Here is a 16,744-nt window from a genome sequence, read left to right as displayed (position 1 = left end):
CTGCGGGAGTCCCACATGCGGGGGCTGCGCGCGCATGTCAGCGCATCTGTGGGAAACCCGGAAGTGGGCGGGTTGGAGCCGGACTGCTGACCCGCCCCGGGAATCCCCGATTTTCGGAGCCCCCCCGCCAGGAACGCACCCGATAGCGGATGCTAATATCGAGCCCAATGACTCTGTTGGCATCATTATGCAAATTGGTATAATGGTCTTACATGCCTCAAAATAACGGTGGCCACGTGGGAAGGTGGGGTGTGGGGGGATGATGGACTCCAATCTGGATGACTTTCCAGTATCCTTGTGCAACAAGGCAGCTCTCCTATTCTTCGCCTTTGATCCGTTTCTCATGGTGAGTCAAGACAATGTAATAATCGCATGACAAGCAGGACTGCACCATTCAGGCAATCCAAAGGTAAGGGCAGAAATTTCAGATCATCACAAAGCAACACGGGGAAGAGGTTGGGAGAAATGGCTTTACATAGAGGGTTGTTCACTCCCTAAACCTCTCCACCTCTCTCTCTTCCTTTAAGACTCTTCTTAAAACCTACCTCTTTGACCAAGCTTTTGGTCACCTGTCCTAACATCTCATTATGTGGCCTGGTGTCAAATTTTGTTTGATAATCATTCCTGTGAAGCGCCTTGGGGCATTTTTACTACGTTAAAGGCGCTATATAAATGCAAGTTGTTTTTTTAGGACATGGAATGGCTTGACCAGGAATGGTGGTGGAAGCAAGATCCATGACAGATTTTAAAAGGAATAAATATTTGAAAAGGAAACATGTAAAAGGCAGCGGAATTAGGGGTTGCCAACTCTGGTTGGACGCATTCCTGGAGGTTTCATCACATGACCTCCTGCCTCCAACTGCCCCGACTGGTCAAACAACCTTTCTTCCCCATCTCCAATAATTTTTCTAATTAATAAACAAAAGTGTTCAAAGAAAATGGGGGAAAAAAAACACTTTTTTTAATGTCCCAATGATTTTTCTCTTGGGTTTGCTGGCTGCAGTGTCCAGGAGATTAATCTTTAATTCCTGGAGACTCCAGGACAGGAGTGAAACTATATGCATAGCTCTTTCAGAGAGCCAGCACATGGGGCATTGGGCTGAGCGGCCTCCTGTGCTGTAAAGTTCCATGATTCTGGTTGTATTTCACACATCATTGTGGCCTATAAAGTAGCTAATAAATAAAAAGTAAATTTCCCCACTGTCTGGAATATTAACGCAAGGAATCCATCAGTCTGAAGCAGGGAGGAGCTCCTCAACATATTCCAAATTCCAAATTTGGATCAATTTGTAATCAGGAGTTTCAGTTAATACAAACCTCACTTATCCAGAGATGCCGTAGACAGCCTAGAAAGGGGAAAGATCAGCCAGGGATCCTGCTCCTGCTTACTCTCACTGCTCAGTGACCCGTGCTAGAAAGTGCAGGTGTGTGGACGTCAGGCGAGGAGGGGATTGGGCCTGGATTAGATCTCCCTTCTTTGAACAGCCTACAGACACTGGGCAGCACCCAGCGCCTGCGGAACGGTACCACAGTATGAGAAAGCACCTTTTCCCTACATTACAACAGTGACTGCACTTCCAAAGTACTTCATTGGCTGTAAAGCAGTTTGGGACGTCCTGAGGTCATGACAGGCGCTGTATAAATGCGAGTTCTTTCTTCGGGGAGGTGAGAGGTGGAAAAGACTGGCTTCAAAAAAGTCCGTTTTATTCATTCTTTTGATCCCTGTGCCACATTAACACACGGGCAGACACAACTGGTGAAAATAGCGCAGGAAGGTTCTGTTACCAAGGTACCTCTCAGATGCTATGAAGCTTTATTCACTGTCCCATATAAGCTGAACAGCCTTAAAATATCCTCCTGCTTGTTCTAGTACAGTGCTGACATCACAGTAACCCCTCAGTGTTCAGTCCATATACTTTTCTCTTCCATAATCTTTAATGGCATCTAACATTGTTTTTATTTGATTAAGACTGCTTTGTCACACGCAGCAGACAGCTGTCGAGTGAGGAATAATGCTGATATTTGATCTCAAGCTTTAGACACGTGTCATAAACCACTCATGTTTTGCTGTCTTTGGCTTACTACATGAGCTGAAACATTTCATTATAGGGACACCCAGGCTAACGATGACATGGCCTCAAATCCAGATGCTCCGTATTTTTCCAACTCAAGTGAATTCAGAAACAATTTCTTAAACAGTATACTGCTTTTTCCGGACATTAAGTTACGCCACAGTTTAACAGGTTAGTGCAAAACCCACGTCGTTGTGCCTCTAAATAAGACCGGGAGAGACCGAATTGCCCCGACGTGTACACGTACACTGTCTCCAGCTCGGCTTAGCTGCGAGCCCCCTTTGCCTCTCGAGCTTCCGCTCCAGGACTTGAGCACGCAAACTAAGCTGACAGTCCGGTGCAGCGCTCGAGGGAGCCTGTGGGATCTTGACATGCAGAGACGTTGGCTGCTGAGTTTACTACAGTCATTCCACTTCACGGTAATCTATTGTGTGTGAAGCACTTGGGATTCTTGAGAGACTCAGTGAAGTGCGCATGCAACACTTTTGGGGGAGGTGACGCGGGGTGGGAGGAGGTGGTGATTTTCATCTCACTACCACCCTGGTTTTTTTAGGCCTGAATGGGGCAGTCGCCGGATGAAAGGCAGTGGGGGGAGAAACATGGCAACTTACCACTGGAGGCCCACCCGTTCTGATTTTTGGGCAAACCTCAATTTCCGCCAGAAACAGGTGGGGGGGCTTCATAAACGTATACAAGTCGGGCAAGTTGTCAGAAACCCTCCCACCCCAATACCATTTTGTGGTCAGTCAGCATTGCAACCGCTCCTTCCTCAGTACAGGGTGGAACGCAGCCATTTCCAGCGCTAATGAACAGGATCCTCACCTGCTCTCATTTAAAATGCTGCAAAGGTTTGTGATATATTTTGCTGGTAGTTTATAGTGGGTTTTTGGCAATTTACTTGATCTTAAACTGCTTGTAATGGTTGTTACGACCTTCGGAAATCTGGAAACGCACATTTTTTAAAATCAAAATGGGTGATCTTTTAGCAATTCCTTTCTGGCTCGAGGAAGAGGAGCAGCAGTTACTGTGGAAGGAACACATAGAGTTACAGCTGCACAGAGACCAGCTCGATGGAGGCAAGCTCATCGGAATCTTTACCCTCCCAACAGAGTCTATGTAGGCCCAGGATAACATAGCTGTACCTCTCTGAGGAGCAGTGCAGAAGGAGGCTGCCCTTCCCTAGGGAGACTGACGCAGAGTTGTGTCGCCTCCTGCAACAAGACCTGAAACCCACAGCACGTTGCAGTCAAAGTCACTTCAGACCTGAAATTCTTTGCCTCCAGCTACTTCCAGGCTGCAACAGGGGATATCAGCAACTTCTGTCAGTCTGACCGAGGCCATATTTGATGGAACGAACACGTTCCCCATGGTCTGCCGCAAACAGCGGGAAAGAGCTCTGGGGTATGCACAGATTGCAGGTTTCCCCCAAGTCCAGGTATCATTGACAACATCCACATAGCCCTCCGCCCGCATCTGACGAGCCCAGTGCTTTCATGAACCATAAGGGCTGGTGCGATCACAGCATGAAACTGGGGCAATTACTAGCAGTACACTGTGCAGCTGCCATAACCCATTTATATTGCAGCAATTTGCTCCTGCGCAGCAACCCGCTTGAGGACAATACCCCGCACGCCTGGGCCCATGACTCCTCTCAGGCAGCTGAACTGTGCTACAATCAGATCCATACAACTAGATCCCTATCGCGACCATTGGAGTTCTTAAGCAACGGCTCCACTGCCTGGGCGCAGCCTGGTGGCTTCCTCCACTCCAGCCCAGAAGGAGTGTCCTATATGATAGTGGTTTGCTGTATGCTGCAATAATTTTGCTCGACAACGTGGACAACACAAGGAAGCCATCGTTGGATGAGGGTCTTTACCAAGATGAGGGAGACAGCAACGGTGACAAAGGGGAAGGCGAAGAAGTGGGAGGGGAGTCAACGCCCGCCTGCCAAAGCTCTTGGGTAGGCTGACACTCCAGTGCTGCAGAGGGAGTGCTGCATTGTTGGAGGTGCCGTCTTTCGGATGAGAGGTTAAACTGAGGCCCTGTCTGCCCTCTCAGGTGGATGTAAAAGATCCCATGGCACTATTACAAAGAAGAGCAGGGGAGTTCTCCCTGGTGTCCTGTTCAATATTTGTCCCTCAACCAACATCACTAAAAACAGATTAGCTGGTCATTATCACATTGCCGTTTGTGGGATCTTGCTGTGCACAAATTGACCGCCATGTTTCCTACATTGGAACAGTGACTGCACTTCGAAAATACTTCATTGGCCGTGAAGCGCTTTGGGACGTCCTGGGCTTGTGAAAGGCGTTGTATAAACACAAGTCTTTCTTTCTTTTTGGATAGCTGCTCATTGAAGAGTGTTTCAAGCTGAACAATCCCTGCTCCCCTGCATTAACGGTCATGTCCATCACCCGTCCGAGACCTTCCACCCTCCGATAAACTGCATCTGCCCAATGTTGACATTCATGTCGGACACAAGTTGGCGGCGAACTCCTCCACAATCTCCAACGTGTCACAGTAGCTCCTCAGCATGAAGTCCAATACATTCAGCAGTTGCTGGTGCACAGAAGGCATTTTTTCTTTTAAAGGCTCGAGCCCCATAGAGTCTGCATCTCTGTCTTCTTCAGCAGACCGAGGCCCCGAGTTTGCCCTCCAGCAAGCCCTTTCCTGGGCGGTCCTTTCTCCTCACACGTGCTCCTGCTCACTTGTGCTGTGTGAATCTCCCTGTGCAGACCCCTCTGACTCACTATCAATACCACCCGGGTGCCACTTTCTGCCCTGGTGCTTTGGAAAGGTGGGAGCGAGCGATGGTGCACCTTCAGGAGGGTTGTTCCCCCAACGTCTGTGTGGCTGTGGGGCTTGAAGGACCTAGAAAATGGCAGAGGAACAAGGGTTAGCAAAGGCATGGATAAGCAATAGTGGATGAGTGGCAGTGCATCGAGGCCCCAGGTTATCGTGTTGTGTGTGTGAGTGTGTGAGCCAGAGAGTCAAGCAGAAAGAGAAAAGGAATGGGAAATGATCAAATACTCTGCAGTTCTACCGTTACACACAAATATTGGGACTATTTCTTGACATTATAGCATTCCAGTTGTGTAGGGCCTAACAGAGAATGAGAGCAGGTTAGGGTAAAATATTTCAAGCCTTACCAAGAATGGAGACAAATGACTATCATAGTCACTGACAGAAGGGTGAGTAACCAGAGGACACAGATTTAAGGTAATTGGCAAAAGAGCCAGAGGTGAGATGAGAAAAGATTTTTTTACGCAGCGAGTTATTGTGATCTGGAATGCACTGCCTGAAAGGGCGGTGGAATCAGATTCAATAGTAACTTTCAAAAGGGAATTTGGTAAATACTGGAAGGGGAAAAGATTGCAGGGCTACGGGGAAAGAGCAGGGGGGTGGGACTAATTGGTTAGTGCTTTCAAAGAGCCAGCACAGGCACGATGGGCCGAATGGCCTCCTTCTGTGCTGTAAGATTCTACGATTCTTTATTACAGTGTGATCGTTTTTGTACCTCCGTTGGAGACAGAATCATGAACACTAGGTTAAGGGTGTCAGACACTTGTTGGGTTTTGATATTCCGACCAGGGTGAAATTTAAGAGGTACGTTCACATTGTCAGGAAACCAAAGGGGAAATTTCAACTCCCACCACCTGGCAGAAACCGGGCGCTAAGGGAGCTAAAATCAAAGCGGTAGATGTCCCGCTGGTTTTCTGCACTGTTGCCATTTCTCCACCATCGGTTTACTAGACGGTTGAAGCACCTGTCTGACAGGAGCCTCGTGAATACAATTAAATCAGGCTCCGGTTACGTAGACAGGGACCTCGAAGCCATTTTCGCAGCTTATCAGCTGGAGTGCTTCTCTGGGCCCCACAGAAATAACCTGGGCCGCTGCTGCCCCGAGCTCCTCTCCCACTCGCGCCCCCCACCGCCCCTCAATCACAAACCCCTCCCTCCAGGACTTACCTTGCTTCTGGCTGGTTGGCCTCCGAAGCTGCCCGATTAATACGCCGGCCCGGATCCGGCGAGCTGTGCCAGGACCCCTGCTCGGGGCTGGGAGACCCGGGGCCCTCGCAATGGTCTGGGCTGTGCTGCTACACCTCCCGGGCGATCGGCCTGCACATTCAGTTGGCCATCTGCCCAAATGGCCCCTCAAAATTGTAACATCCTTGAATACACACCAGCCATTATTAAATCTGTGCGATAAAGACAGTCTCTGTATTATTCTGTTGATGAGCGCTCATCTTTCCATTTTGCCTTTGAATATTTGTCGTCTTACAACCATTATGTGCCAAAGTGACCAGCAAATTTTGCCATGTGACCTTGCATCAAATGGCAGGAAGAAAGGGATTGGCAGTAACTCAGGGTTGTGTCCTGTCAGTTGATGCTGTTTTGTGAAGGCCCCTTTAACCATCACATGCTGGTTGCATCACAAAGGCTGTCCTTCCTGTCATCATAATTGCCACTAATCCCTGGGACTCAATTAGAATAGAAATTAAATTGTAAATCTTACCGGCTGGTTACAGGACCAGTGCCTTATGATCTCAGGTTTTGCTTTCATGATTTTTGACATTGTTTGAATCCCTTAATTATTTATATCCATAATCCTCTCCCATCATCAAGACCGCTTACTTCCACCTCTGTAACATTGCCCGTCTCTGCCCCTGCCTCAGCTCATCTGCTGCTGAAACCCTCATCCATGCTTTTGATACCTCCACTATTCCATAGCTCTCCTGGCCGACCTCCCATCTTCCACTCTCCATAAACTTGAGCTCATCCAAAATTCTGCTGCCTGTTTCCAAAATCACACCTAGTCCCGTTCACACGTCACCCCCTGTGCTCACTGACTTACATTCGGCTCCCATTCCAGCTGCTCCTCGATGTTAATATTCTCATCTTTGTTTTCAAATCCCTCCATGGCCTCGCCCCTCCCTATCTCTGTAACCTCCTCCAGCCCTGCAACCCACCGAGATCTTTACCTTCCTCCAATTCTGGCCCGTTGCACATCCCCGATTGCCTTCGCCCCATCGTCGGTGGCTGTGCCTTCAGCTGCCCTGGCCCTGAGCTCTGGAAATCCCTCCCGAAACCTCTCTGTTGAAGTCAATGGAACTGATTATCAGGCGGGGCCTATAACGTGTGGCCGATGCAATTCTCCCCGATTTGCGTTATCGCCCGAGACGAATTCCAACCCTAGATTTAAAAGAAAATTCCTCTGTCACAGTCTTTTCTTGGAAAGACGCTATTGTTCATTGTGACCAGGTGGGAGGGTCTCCATGACAACAGCTAGTTACAGAGTAGAGCTTTTCAGCACAAATCACAAAGTGGGTTATCCCACAGTGACAATTCGAGTTATTAGTTTGGAATTCATGACAGTGTTCAGTTCCTGGTGACCTAGTTGAGGCAAATAGCATAGATGCATTTAAAGGGAAGCTAGATAAGCATCCTGAAAGGGTTAGATGAAGTAGGGAGGGAGGAGGCGCGTGTGGAGCATAAACACTGGCATCGACCTCTTGGGCCGAATGGCCTGTTTCTGTGCTGTAGACTCGATGTAACTCAATGTAACCTTGTGCTAACATTTCTTTTTGCTTTGTCTCCCTCTGAATTGCCCTCATCCCATCCTGCAATAACCAATCCTTCCCAAACTGGAGGATCTGAGAATGCTAAGACATCTAACAGCCTCACTAATCAGAAAACGGCAGATAATGTGAATCCCAAGATTATCAAACCCAGGAAATTGGATGACCTCAGAGATTATGGGCCTTACTTCTACGCTGGAGGTTCAAATGGAACTGATTTGTACGTATAAAAGTAAAGTTTCATTACAGGTCATGCAGCTTGACACCTCCTTAATTGATAGATGGTTGGACTATGATATCCCCTTTAATGAATAGTAGTTCATATAATTCCAACTTATTACTACTTTCTTCAAAAGATGTAAGTTAAGAATGTACAATAAACAGGCTGTGCCTTGAGTCCACACCAAATTAAATTTGATGTAGTTTTATTCTCACACCATCAAGATGCCTTAACCAGCTTTAGCACGGAGACCGGGGTGTCTCATTAACATTTTGTCAAAGGCCACAATCTCATTATCTAGCTGTTTCTCTCTCTCTACATACATATCTGTATTTTTGCTTTCCATCAGCATTATTATATATAGCAGGGAGGGGGTGGAGGATGGAACTCAGAGACGCACTGGGCTGATCTTAACCCCACTCTCTCTCTCTGTGCGGAGGGTTTAAACTAAAGGCAGCATCCCTGCCTTCCTGGTTTGATGCCTCACACTCCCCCCAGGGTTTTCGGGAGGCGAGGGGCGAGGCTCCTTTCCGCGGGCAGGCGAGGGCCTCATTAAAACACAAAAAAGTCAGGGGTCTGATGGTGTCAATCAGACCCCGACGCTATTTTATCCTTGTGCTCGGTGGGAAACCCGTCGCCAAGGAACAGCGAACACAGAATAGGGGCAAAACGACAAGTAATTGTTTGAAAACGAAAAGGTTTGCTGGTGGGCTGGGAGTTCGGGGAGAAGTCGGGGCTGGTATATTAAATGAAGCCTGGGAGTTCAGACACTCGCCCCTTGCCCCCAGTTAAAATCGGCGCTATTGGCTGAGAGCCCCATATGGTGATGGGATGAGCTCTCGGCTTGTTCCAACTTGCATTATGAGTACCACTGACATAAACCCTTATTTAAATAAGCCTTGTGGCACCATCCAGTTTACTGCTACACGTAACTATGGGAGAGAGGGAGGGAAAATCAGAGAGCAAGTCCGACAGGCTATTATTTGCCAAACAAGAGTAGCTGAGATCAAACCCCATGCCAGCCACCTTAATCGGACGTTGCAAGGGTGGCCTAAAGACGGAGGGTTAGAGAAGGCAAACTTTAACCTTTAGCCCACCAGCGGATTTGAGGTAACTCTCTCCCAGGGTTGACCAGATTTGTTTGCCTTGCTGCTCACGCAGTCAGATGCTGAAAAATATTATTATTACAATAGTAAACAATCTGACCCTCAGAAGAGTCTTAATTACTGTGATACTTAGTGCAAAATGACTAAATTAAAGCACCTAAAAGCCTGGGACACCAGACTGGGGCCCACTAATGCCCATTTGAATCAAGATTGCAGAGGGATCGCGGTTACAGGCAGGGAGTCCACAAAATCAGTACATGCAGATGATTCCCTCTCTCAACTTAATCTCTCCCTTCCCTGTGCGTTGCAGTGTATACAACAGTAGAGTCTACAAAGTTGACCATACTGAATCAGAGGCCATGACCACGGCTCCCGGCAATGTCTGTCTGTTTCACTGGGCCAATTCAGGGGCCACTTTTACCTGCCCGATTTCCGCGCCCCAACCCACCCATTTTCTGCAGGAGTCGCCAACCCTCCAGGATTGCCCTGGAGTCTCCAGGAATTGAAGATTAATCTCCCAGACACTGCTGCGAGCAACACCCGGGAGAGACGCCATAAAATTAAACAAAACCGTGCTTTATTTATTTTCTTTGAACATTTCCATTTGTTAGTTATAAAAATATTGGAGATAGGAGGAAAAAAAGACTGTTTCACCAACTGTCAAGATTAATCCAATTGGGTAACTAAGGGGGGAATATTAACCCCCCAGGACGGGCAGGAGAGGGGCTGGAGGGTTAAAATTTCAAAAATCGGAGACCCAACCCAAACCGGTTATGAGAGGCGGGTTGTGGGTTGGGCGACTGTCCTGCTCTCCAGGCAGGTTCATAATTTAAATATTTTAATGAGGCTGCATGCCTCAAATTTTACCACAGTTTTAAATTTAATGGCTGCGGGCTGGGTTTTGCACTGCTTGTGGGCCAGGAGGAGCAGGAGTGCTTCCCGCCGGCCCCCCAAGCAAACCTTCCGCGATTGGCCCCTCCCTGCAATTGGCCTCTCTCCCTCCCCCCACCCTCCCAACACCCCCCCGGGATCTGATCTCCCCCTCGGCTCAGGATCTCTCCCCTGGCTTCTATGATCCCCCCCACCGACCATGATCTCTGCCCCCCGCTTCGGATCTCCTCTACGATCTCTCTCTCTCCCTCCCTCCTCTCCACTCCCTAGCTGCGGCCTACCAGCTTAGGCCTTCCCACCCGACAGTCAGCCAGCCTCTCAACTGGCCAGCTGCCAGCCGGGAAACAGCGAAAAAAAATCTAAATGAGGTCCTGCCGTTAAATTCGGCGGGGCCTCCGCGTTACCCGCATTTCCCCCCCATCCCCCCCAAACCCCCGCTCCCTTCCCACCTCTCCGTAAATATCGGGGCCAAAGTTCCCTTTCCAATTGGCCGTGCGGAGGCAGTGCGCCTGGAGGATGGACCAATGGCGGGAGAATGAGGGAGGGACTGTTCAAGGCAGGCGGTCATGTGATGAAACCTCCAGGAATACGCCCAACCAGAGTTGGCAACCCTAATATTCATGAAGGCATAGAAAAGTGGACCGTTCTCCCCCTCCCCCACCCCCCAACCTTTCTAGAGTTGTTGGAGTCTAGGAGCTTTCCGTCTGTAAAAATTGAGGGCCACCTTTGCAGTCATATGTGAGACAGCGGCAGGTTGATTTCAAGTTGGCAAGTAACTGGAAGCATACGCCTTAGAGGTGGGAATAACAGAGGCATTACTGCTGTGTGTCTCTTGACCTGTAAATCCTCATCTTCCAGACTCATCTTTCTTTCCTTTGTTCTCTCATTCTGCCATTGCCAAAAAAAAAACACTTTACACACATTAGACATTGCTGCTACTCACTAACATGGCTCTAGGAAGTCTGCCCACGCCACCCGAATTTAAACTATACTCATGACGCATAGATCGAGTACAAAGGTATTTATGGCTGGCTGGTCGGCTTAGTTTAATAGGTTTTCACCACAGTAATTGGCTTATTGTGTGTCTCAGTCATTGTGCAAGTGAAATATTAGTATTTAATTAACTGTGAAAAACTCAAATTGGAGGCAGTGACTCCATTATAACCAGCAGTAGTTCTCTGGGAATAATATCACCGCAGATAGGATGATTCTGGTCTGATCCTGGATCTGCAGGATTTTCCCCCTATTTTCCTGCCCTTTTCCTTTTGTAGGCCTCTCCAGGGCCTTTCCACCATTTTAGTTATTCCCACATTCTTTTCTCCTCTTTTCCATTGCCTTACTGAGATCTTCTTTTATACAGTTTACTGTCAAGTGGTTTCTAGGTCATTTGACCCATTAACATCCTTTCTAAAACAACAATAACAACTTGAATTAATATAGCGCCTTTAACATTGTAAAACACCCCAAGGCACTTCACAGGAGCGTTATCAAACAAAATTTGACACCAAGCCACACAAGGAGATGTTAGGACATTGGGTGACCAAAAACTTGGTCAAAGAGGTAGGTTTTCAGGACCGTCTTAAAGGAGGAGAGAGAGAGGTAGAGAGGCGGAAAGGTTTAGGGGGAGAATTGCAGAGCTTAGGGCCTAGTAGTGAAGGCACGGCCGCCAATGGTGGGGGGGGGTGATGAAAATCGATAATTAACGTATCTGTCGTTACTCTTTTTTTTTCAAACTTACCCAAAATGTTAACTTGTTTTTTCTCTGAGGGAATACAAAAGATTTAACACTGAAATAATAATAACCATGTCTAAAAAGAAAATTATGTAAATTTACTTAAACGTCAGGAACTACCAAATGATTGATATTAGTGACTGGTATTGTGTAGGGGGGTAAAGCAGTCATATGGGTAGGGGGTAGTGATCAGTGAAGCCACAGTAAACCTATTGGCACGCCTGTGGTCAGTTGGATGTTATGTAGCACGTGAGGGAGTCCTGGGGTGAGGATATAAATGATGCAAGGAAGGTGCTGCAATTTGGTCTCCTTTGGCTCGCCTCTTTTCTGGCACAGATACCCGTTGAAACCCGACGTTGTTTCTCTTTAACGCAGAGTTGCCACCTACTGTGAGAACAAGGGATGGAAAAGAATCTTTGACAACAACAGAGGGGATTACATTTTCAAATGGTCTGAATTCAAAATGGTTTCCAACTACCAAAACTTCCGTCCAGGTAAGAAGGCTATCAGAATAGCCAAATCTGGGGGCTGTCTTAACCCTATCAGAATCATAGGCGCCAATTTATAGAATCATAGAATGATACAACATAGAAGGAGGACATTCAGCCCATCGTACCTGTGCCGGCTCTTTGGTAGAGCTATGCAATTAGCCCCTGCTCTTTCCCTATAGCCCTATAGATTTTTCCCTTCAAGTGTTTATCCAATTTCCCCTTTGAAGTTACTATTGAATCTGCTTCCACCACCCTTTCAGGCAGTGCATTCCAGATCATAACAACTCGCTGCGTAAAAAAAAATCTTTCCTCATGTCGCCTCTGGTTCTTTTGCCAATCATCTTAAATCTGTGTCCTCCGGTTACTGACCCTTCTGCCAATGGAAACAGTTTCTCCTTATTTACTCTATCAAAACCGTTCATGATTTTGAACACCTCCATTAAATCTCCTCTTAACCTTCTCTGCTCTAAGGAGAACAACCTCAGCTTCTCCAAACTCTCCACATAACTGAAGACCCTCATCCCTAATACCATTCTAGTAAACCTCTCTCTAAGGCCTTCCTACAGTGTGGTGCCCAGAATTGAACACAATATTCCAGCTGAGGCCTAAGCAGTGTTTTATAAAGGTTTAGCATAACTTCCTTGCTTTTGTGCTCTATGCCTCTATTTATAAAGCCAAGGATCTCATATGCATTTTTAACAGTCTTCTTAACTTGTCCTGCCACCTTCAAAGATTTGTGTACGTACACCCCCAGGTCTCTCTGTTCTGGCACCCTCTTTAAAATTTGATTGAAAGTTGATTTAATTGTATAATAGATGATGGTAATATGTGGATAAATCTGTTGAACTTATCAAAGGCTCCACAGTTAAAGGCACAGTCAGACTCGAGGGAAAGTATCCTAACAGATAATCGCCTGCAATGCCCTGTAATTCGTTCTTCTGCTGGGGAAAGCTTTATTTCTATTTCTCATGATACTTTTAGCGTTGGGTCTGCCTGTTTGAATTGGGTGACCACAGCTTTGGGCTGAGGCCATCTAACTCAGCACAAGCCTTGGCTGAAACATGGGATCTTCCCTGTCTGTGTGGCTCAGAATTATAGCCGACATTTTATGAGGCTCACAGATTTTATTGCAGTAAGCATCTATTATAGAGATATGGAGCATGGGCGATCAATAGGGGAGAAAAAAGTCTAAATCTATGTTTCATGGACAGGTCGTTGGTATATCGGATCATTAATGTGAGAAGTTTCTTTAATATTAAAGTGATAATTAATAATAGAGGCCAAAGATATTCAGGAATCTAAAAAAGTTAGCCTTTGGCATTCCCCCGAACTAAATAATGTGTCTTGTTGATTGACTTCCATCTAATGTCTGTGCCTTTGGTTTCTGTCATTTTGACAGGTAAGCAGCTATTAAACCAGATCCCAAACAACAGGATCCTCACCACTAAAGGTGGCCTCAGCACTTGCCTCAAGGAATACGAGCGAATATCAATTAAGTATTCAAAAGGCGTGTATCCACAGTAAGTCGTCTTGGTTTTATGCATTGCCCATAAGTTTGTGTCCTATTCAGTGCCACCAAGGTTTGAGTAATACACCTGTTGGAATCACTTAAGGGATTTAGCCGACTAATTGGATAATTGAGATTTATCCATCGCATTTTACTGAATCTGAGATAGAAATTACTGTTGGCGATAATTAGTGGACTAATGCTTCATGTGTTCATATGACATTCCTCTGTCTGATATATTAACAGAGGATCAATGACAACATTTAATTGGCAGACAGACAAATGGCATTAAGCCTTTATCCACTGCTATCATTTCTAGCCTCACGCAACAAAATGGTAACTTCTCACCATTGGTTTTGACTTTGACTTTGCTCGTCTGCCCTGTTATTTTAGCCACTACAGCCTAACTTCAGGTAGAAACCCTTCATCAGAATACCAGTGATGAGGAGTCTGTGCCCTTGCTGTTGGCCTGCTTTTCTTTAGAACAGGCTCGAGGGGCTGAATGGCCTACTCCTTTTCCTATATTCCCTTTTCAGGACCAATGGGCCTTACCCATCCTTGGCAGCTTCTCCTGTTTGAATTTCAAGCATGATTTACAACTTTTCAATTCATCTTTTCATCCCTTCCTTGAGTTGCCTCCCACTGCATTAGCTATTCCCGTGTTTTTTAAAAAATTCTTTCATTTCGTTTATGCTTCTTCCAATTGCCTGATGCAAAGGCCATTGCGGCCATCCAACTACAATATGTCCTGATTTTCTTTTAAGCAGGTTACAAGTCATTCTACTGAGACTGCTGTCTCGTGTGTCTTCCCCCTCACGCTCCCCTCTGTCCTGATTCTATTGAATTACTTACTCATTTTCCATTTTTCAACTCTGATGTACACCTGAAATGTTAGCCTTTCTGTTCTTCCCACTCATACTTACTGACCTGCTGCCTCTTTCCAATATTTCCTCTTTTTGTTATGAACTAGCTGGAAATGTTTCACTCCGGTGCCATTATGTAATGGTTTTGTGTAATGTGCCGTTATATTCTTGGATTCTGCATAAATTGGAATAAAATTAAGTAATAATGGCCACAGTATAATGATTAGCACTGTTACGGGCTGAAAAATAGAGATTGTGCCTATTCGTAACTTGCTGGGTTTATAGAAATAAAAAACCTTGCATTTATATAGAGCCTTATTGAGTTGTCTCAAAGCGCTTCATATAATGAACTACTTATGGATTGCAATGGATGTTGTTAGGCAAACACTGCATGATATATTTGCCCAATGAACGGATTCTACCAAACAACATATGGACATTAGCAGGTGGCAGACTTGAGAATGAAGCTCGAAGTTGTGAAGCTTGCTTAATATTTGCTTCGGTGAATGAAGGGTTAAAGCAATAAAAGAAAGAAATACTTGCATTTATATAGAGCCCTTCACGACCCCAGGATATCACAAAGCGCTTTACAGGCAATGAAGTACTTTTGAAATGTAGTCACTGTCGTGATGTAAGGAACATGGCAACCAATCTGCACACAGCAAGGTCCCACAAACAGCAATGTGATAATGACCAGATAATCTGTTTTAGTGATGTTGGTTGAGGGATAAATATTGGCCAGGACACCTTGCTGAGGTAAACCACCAGCCTTGCTTTCCCCAATGCTCAGGGCTGTGCTTGGGCCACAAATCTCCGGGGCTTCTTGCCCTGCTTGGGTGAAGGCTATAATGTTTGGTACTCCCCCCACCAACCTCCCCCCTCCCCCCCTCTTTCCCCCCTGTCTTGATCCTCCCCCTGGCATTATGTGTTGTCTTGCCCTGCAGAAAAGAGAGGGGGAGCATTAGTGAGCGGCTGATGAAAAGGTAAGTGGAGATGTGTGGGGCTTGTGCACAGAGTCCATGTGTTGAAAGCTGGAGATGGATCGGGATAGAATGAGGAGGGGAAGGTGATGAATGTAAAGCCAAGTATGTGGCCTGTGAAGTGAGGAAGGAGTACTGGGCAGAGTTGGTGGTTGTGCAAGTGCTGGGATGTGAGAAGAGCATGGTGTTAGTGTGAAGAGAACAAAGCAAGAAATGGGAGTGTTTGGAATGAGGAGGAGAGGTGTAGCAGTGTGCCCTTGGATGCTGAAGGATGTGATGAGGGGATGGAATTGTAGAGAGTGGTGGGGTGAGGTTGAGAGAGGTGAAGAGGTGTACTCACGCTTGTGAGGTCTGTGGTTTTATGAGGCAAACTCTTCCTTATTGTTGCTCACTGTTCATATTATATTTTGTATTGATGTTCGTCCCTAGTTTTTGTACCAAATCCTTTATATTTAGAGGCACTCCTCTGGTTCCCAATTATAATGTAAAATATTGAGTTGGGCTCATCCTACCTCCATTTACAGTTTTATATCTTTATAGCCAGGACTGGTTACGTCTCTCTGATCTGGTAACACAACTTCATTTCAACACCTTGATGATTTCTTAGCCGCTTGAATAATTGGAATCAGTCGGGTTTCGATATTTTACTGTAAACCCTACAACATAAGATGAAAAACCCTGAGAACTAGACTCAAACTGGACATCTGCTATTAACTTTTATATCATTTTTTTTTTAAATGGACAGCCTGCTCAAAAAATGGTGCTGCAAAAATAGATCAGGCCCTGGCTTCCTTACACCCACATACGTCCTGTACTTAAAGTCCTTTCACAGTGCAGAAAAATACCACAGTTGAAAAAAAAAATCCCTTCCAATTATTTCCCCTACTTTCTCGATGGTACTGACTTCATGTTATGTTCTGTACAGCAAGACTGAGCCCAGGCTGGAGTGCACAATCTAGGTCACAATCACCAGCACTGACTCATTATTCATGGGGGGCAGCCACTGTCTAGAAGCTCCAGAGTCAGAACATTTAGTGTCCTCCTTGAGACAGCAGTGGAATTCAATAGATTGCAGACTATGCCACTCAGAGCCCTGGAATCTCCATCTCACTCTTGGGAACATAGGAATTGCTAGATGAAAAAAAAAACCAAGGTCCATCTAGTTCGCCTTCTACCATCTGGGTAGTCACATGATTTCCAAAGTGCTCTTTAAATGGATTTTCCCAAATTGGAATTTCCCCTCCCCATTCCTACTTTTCAGTTCGGAATGACCTGGATTAGTAAATTTGGCACCTGTTCATAT

General features: G+C 46.2%; 1 protein-coding gene across 1 annotated transcript in view; it reads left to right on the top strand.

The window, feature by feature from the left end:
- Nucleotides 1–16,744, top strand: part of LOC137300784 (protein polyglycylase TTLL10-like) — a 35,839-nt gene that overhangs the window by 6,010 nt on the left and 13,085 nt on the right. The window contains exons 3-7 of the mRNA XM_067970045.1: nt 3,356–3,507; nt 7,765–7,871; nt 11,976–12,094; nt 13,491–13,598; nt 16,367–16,400. Of these exons, the coding sequence (XP_067826146.1) occupies nt 3,356–3,507; nt 7,765–7,871; nt 11,976–12,094; nt 13,491–13,598; nt 16,367–16,400 (520 nt within the window). The remainder of the gene's footprint in view (nt 1–3,355; nt 3,508–7,764; nt 7,872–11,975; nt 12,095–13,490; nt 13,599–16,366; nt 16,401–16,744) is intronic.

This window comes from Heptranchias perlo, chromosome 32 (genome assembly GCF_035084215.1).
Source record: "Heptranchias perlo isolate sHepPer1 chromosome 32, sHepPer1.hap1, whole genome shotgun sequence".
NCBI classification, from domain to species: domain Eukaryota; kingdom Metazoa; phylum Chordata; class Chondrichthyes; order Hexanchiformes; family Hexanchidae; genus Heptranchias; species Heptranchias perlo.
This window is presented reverse-complemented; position numbering and strand designations above follow the sequence as displayed.